The sequence below is a fragment of the Sinocyclocheilus rhinocerous genome, unplaced genomic scaffold (genome assembly GCF_001515625.1).
Source record: "Sinocyclocheilus rhinocerous isolate Xijiao unplaced genomic scaffold, SAMN03320098_v1.1 scaffold2214, whole genome shotgun sequence".
NCBI classification, from domain to species: domain Eukaryota; kingdom Metazoa; phylum Chordata; class Actinopteri; order Cypriniformes; family Cyprinidae; genus Sinocyclocheilus; species Sinocyclocheilus rhinocerous.
Window position 1 is genome coordinate 251,416 of NW_015636528.1, and position 5,643 is coordinate 257,058.

At 33.3% G+C, this 5,643-nt stretch overlaps 1 protein-coding gene across 1 annotated transcript in view; it reads right to left on the reverse strand.

Moving 5' to 3' along the window:
• Window positions 1-5,643, reverse strand: part of LOC107747796 (phytanoyl-CoA hydroxylase-interacting protein-like) — a 16,865-nt gene that overhangs the window by 4,082 nt on the left and 7,140 nt on the right. Inside the window, exons 3-4 of the mRNA XM_016562393.1 lie at window positions 1,692-1,866; window positions 769-886 (exon numbers count right to left, since the gene is read on the reverse strand). Coding sequence (XP_016417879.1) covers window positions 769-886; window positions 1,692-1,866 — 293 coding nt within the window. The remainder of the gene's footprint in view (window positions 1-768; window positions 887-1,691; window positions 1,867-5,643) is intronic.

Sequence of the window (5,643 nt, forward strand, 5' to 3'; positions counted from 1 at the left end):
CAAATCTTCCCACATCGTGACGTAGACATGTGGGGGCGTGTTAGAACGAGCCGTTTTAGGAGGCCCTGGACGAGTCTTAACTTTTATAAAGAATATCTCTTTGGATTTGAGACTTTAGTCTTTGCAACTTTAGGGATCTTATCTATGCACAAACAGCTTGAAACACTCCAAAGAGAAAGGAAAACTTAAAATTGCACCATATGACCCCTTTAAAATTGGCATGAAAGGACAATTCACCTTTTTTGTACGTCACAATACAGATGAAAATATCGGTCACTACTTCCATTTTTTCATAAGTGGTATTTGCAACTCATTTTACTTCTGAAATGTGATGAACACAGGATATTCAACATTAAAAAATGAAGGACGGGGCTTGGTTTAAAGACCTCTTCAAAGAAATTACAAAAACTATAACGATATCTATTCCGATAATTAATGTCTAAATTAATGAGTAAAGAGGTCATCTGCCGCTTTAATTGCTCCAGCTTTTCTGAAAATGCATGGCGAGATATTAATTATATTTTGATGTAATATTATAAAGACTAACATTTTTACTTTTGCAATAACATGCAATGAAGAATTACACACAATGAGACAAGGAACATGAATGAAGGAGATAGAGTCTGTTTTGATTTCATATCAAGTTCACTAGCATTCTCAAATCACAAAAACACACAGCAGATAAATCGGACACTGCAGTCTTAGAGCTGTCAAGGAAGGATATATGTAGAAGCAGCAGAGAGACTGAGGATGACAGATGACACTAACCTGACATAATGGAAGTATTCAGGACTCTGATTGCGGTAGAAGACGGAGAACCTGAGCAGCCTCCCAGCAGCAGCCTGAGCTTTATCTAACAGCTGCTGGAGATGCTCCATGGCATAATCTGCAGAAAGAAACCCATTTAAAACCATCACTATTGAACATAAAACACAAGTGCTTTCTATAAAGCACTTATGACATTGAAGGCAAGAAAAAAGAACATGTGTCCAAATTGGGCGCATAATATGCACAGTCAACGATAAGTAAGCCATTCGTTCATGATTTTTTTAGCATTAGTATTCAATGGCAAATTTGTGTCTTGAAGAATATCATGAAGAAGATAATCATGACACTTCATACAGAGTGCTGTAGTGTGTAATTTTTGTGCCAAGAAGTGCAGAAATTATGGTTGTTTCCGAACAGGTTTCCCCAGATAGTCCTCCTGTTTGTTATTGGTTGGAAAAAAAACTAGCCCCTCCCTCAAACTCACACCATTGGTTGAGCCTGTTGCTGTGTTGGGCTGCTTAAACAAACAGACCAATGATTTGATAGAGCCACAGAGTCACAGTGTTACCCCCTTTTTTTTCAAAATCTTTGTTTCAGTTGTCTTTGCATATTAAGCTGGCACAGGAGGAATGATTTTAACACTGACAATACATTTAAAGGGGTCATATGATGCTTTTTTAAAGATCATTATTTGGTGTATTTGGTGTAACAGAATATGTTGACATGCTTTAATGTTCAAAAAACACATTATTTTTCAAATACTGTACATTATTGTAGGTCCTCTTTGGTTTTGAGACTTTAGTCTTTGCAACTTCAGGGATCTTATCTATGCACAATCAGCTTGTAACACTCCAAAGAGAAAGGCAAACTTGAAATCGCATCATATGACCCCTTTAAATCTCTGTTACTCTGTCTCTGCTTACCTCCAGTGCAGAACTCCACTACTTGGCTCCATTCAGACACCTGATAGTCTCCGTCCGGCTGTCTGATGGCGGTCTGAACAGCCACACAGTACTCTGTTCGAGGGCTCAGGAACCAGTGGCCTCTCACAGCCATTGGCAGAGGTCCTGCTTTTGCCACTAGCTTGGTGGGGACATCCTGAAAAGCCAAACACCAGAGGGCGCTGATAGTTGATTGTTGGCTTAAAGGGTTTGTGTTCAGCCTTCAAGAGAACAAGCAACCATTTACAATACTTGACCTTTTTTGTTTGTTAAACCCCTACAAGTTGGGTATAAAGTATGGTAGTGTGTGATCCTCAAGCCAAGTGTTTTAAAAAACTGTTCAGATTTGAAAAGTCATGTAGTGTATTCCAGCATTTTTATACATAGTTTTTAAATGGACCAAAGAAGAGAGATCTAATTGAAACTGAAATTTGCACTGCACAAATTTCCGAAAAAATAAATTAAAGAAAAAAAACTCAAAGGTTTTATGAATGGTGTTTGATGGACTCTACATGGGAGCCAGATCAGGTCAGGCCTTTTTTATTGAAATAAAGCTGAAATTAAATTAATTAAATATGAGTATTAGAAGAAACTTAAACTTAAAAAAAAAAACGTCAATAAAAATTTTAAATGTTGCCTTAATAACTAACTAAAAGTTTAAATTCAAAAGCTAAATTTGTTATAAAATAAAATGTTTAAAAAATAATAATAATAAAAATTACAAAAGCACATTCAAATATTAAAAATTTTAATATATTTGAAATAAAACTGAAATATAAAAATAAAAGCTAATTCATAGCATTATATAATACATATTATAATAGTGTAATATAATAAAATAACAGGCTAGCTAGATGTTTTTGAGTTGACTGAAAACTGTAAATTTAAAAAAAGAAGACGAAGAAGAACCAACCAAAGACTGAAAAATGGCTGATTTTTGTATATATGAGAGTTATTTAAAAGAAGTATCTTTATACTGGCCAAAATATTATTTATTTGTTGTATATAGTTTAATCAAATCAAAATGGATTTATTAAGCACAATAAACAGTAGAACAACAGTACTGTACAAAATCATACTAAAAGAGACATAAGAAGTGAATATAAAACAATATAGACCGCAATGCAATCAATTTAATTGAATCTATAGTATATGTCTAATAATGTATTTATACATTTATAGTGTTATAAAATCAAGTTTGTGATTGACTGATAACAGTTTACCAGTAAAACGAATCATGGGAAACACTAATTGCCTGATAATTATGTATGCAGCCAAATCAGTGAGACAATATGATTTCTGAGCAGATAACATCCGCATCCGTATCATCCAGTGCAGTAATCTTACGCCTGTTATCGGTTTGACGAATCTTCTTTCTGAGAGGTGAAAGACATTTTCAAACTTCACTAAGCGTAAAGTATTTCCTCTCACATATAAGAGCTCGATCACAGCTAATTAGTCTTGTTGTGGAGGCACAAGCAGAACCAATTATGAAATGCTCAGAGGGGCGTAACCATAGCAACCCCCTCAGCAAGTCCTTTCCATTCACCCGCAAATGCAATATTAGAGCCGTGGCAAAATCAGATGTAATTTAGCAGCAGTTCATGCCTGTATTATCTTTGGCAGCCAATGAGTGCAGAAGAGATACAGGTAATACTCCTACATTATAGCTTCATTTTGTCAGGAAGAATTTAAAAACTCAACACAATTTATTCAGCTCTGATTATCTCATCAGTGTCCTCCTAACACTTACTAAATAGTGCACTAAATTGACAATTAAGTCTCGCAAGTGTTTTCGATTTTTCAGTCAAGCAGACTTTGGAATGGACATTCAAGTCAATTAGTTGGATTTTTGATAATTAAGTTACAGTTATTTTAGATTTAAAAATAAATATATATATTTTAAACACTGCTGCAGATTTTCATGTGTAAGTGGCGAGGAATACTCAAAAATAAATAAACTAAAAAAAAAAGACAAATAAAAAATATGTGTATGATGCCCCAAATTACTAGTGTACTAAATTTGTATTTTTTGCAAAGCAATATCTAAATTTTGTATATGTACTACTGTTCAAAAATAAAAAAATACAAATTGTAAAACATAAATAAATAAATAAAAATAAAAATAAAATAAAAAATAGGTGAAATGACACTGTACTGTACCTGATTGTAGTATCCAATTACTTTTTTTTGTCGTCATTATTCAACTATTGCATCTTTGTTTTATTTAAATTTTCTTTTATCATTATTATTATTATTATTATTATCTATAATAGGCAGTCTGTTTCGGATTGGTTGGGGAGGGTTTACGAATGTAAAAAATACAATCTCTGTACAAACAATAGCATTTGTCTTTGGAATAAAAAATTAAATAAATAAAAAAATTAAAAAGAGGTGCATGATGACCAAAATACTAGTGTACTAAATGTATATATTTTTTGCAAAGCAGTATCTAAATTTTCATGTGTAAGTGGTGAGGACTCAAAATAATAAAATAAAATAAAATAGTTGAAGATTTTCATGTGCAGATGGTGAGGACTCCTACTCAAAAATAAACAAATAGGTGCATGATGCCACAAATTACTAGTAATTATTTATTTATTTATGCGAAACAATATCCTAATTTTACTTTTTTATTTTGGTTTGCTTTATTTTTAAATTTTTTGGTTATTGGCTATTTTTTTAAACACTGTTGTGGACTTTAATGTCCAGGTGGCATGAACTTTTTACTGAGAAAAAAAAAAAAGAATAAAAACAAATAAACGATAGGTGCATGATGCCCCAAATTATTAGTGTACTAAATAAAATTTTTGCAAAACAATATTCAAATTTGATTGATTTTTTAAAGCAGTGGTTGGCCAGGGATTGGAGAAACAATTACTTTACATAAAAAGATGTTTCTTTAAAACATTTTTGCAGATTTTCATGTGCAATTGGCGAGGACTGCTATTAACTAATTAACTAAATGAATAAAAGCATGATGCCCCAAATTACTAGGGTACTAAATTAGAGTTTTTTTCAAAGCAATATCCTAGTTTTATACATGCTTTTAAAGGGGTGCTTGGCCTGGGATTGGGGGGTTTATGGTGAGTCATTATCCGCTCACAGCAGTTTTGGTCAAGTTTCTGGTGCTCCTGTATTAGAAGTGACGGGAGCATCACCGTAGCCCTGAAGGGCTGTCAGATGTGCTCATTACCAACACACCTACCACCCATATCAGCCCTGCCATCTGCCTCTCCAGCGCCTGCTTTATTTCACCTTTACTCATGTTCAACTTAAAGAAATATAACGTGAAAACAGATCTTAACCCTGATATTACACTGCAGGTCAATTTGACTAGCATTGTTTATAGCAAAAGCAGATAACTCCACATTTCATGTTTGAGAGTTTAAAAAAACACTGGTTTATTCTTTGTAATCTCCTCAGATGACAATGTAGATGCCTGACAAACGTTGTTGTTGTTGTTGTTGTCATGGCCGTACCCAGACTTTGAAAATTAGTGAGGTCCGGGTTGGTGTTAAATAATTTGTTTAAAAAATGTGTTAATACTTTACTATATTTAAGGGTGGATCATTTTATCAGTTGTTTATTGCAACAATACATAACTACAATAACTTTGTCTAGTGCTCTTCCCTTACTGAATGTCGTATCCTGCTGTCAGCAAAAAATCTGTCTTTTTTTGCTTTCAGTTTAAGCGCTGGCGGCATTGTTGCCAGACATTGAAACGAAAACAAACAAAAAAACAAAACATAAATAAAAATAAACCGAAATTATTTCCAATCTTTTGCAAAAAAAAAAAAGATAAGATAAAGATATCGCTGACTCTAAAGACTATCAACTTCCTACTTTATTAACTTTCTAAAGTGTTAAATTAAGTGGAAAAGACAAGTCCAAAAACGCTTATAATAGCCGGATCTGGCAACACGGAGGGAGG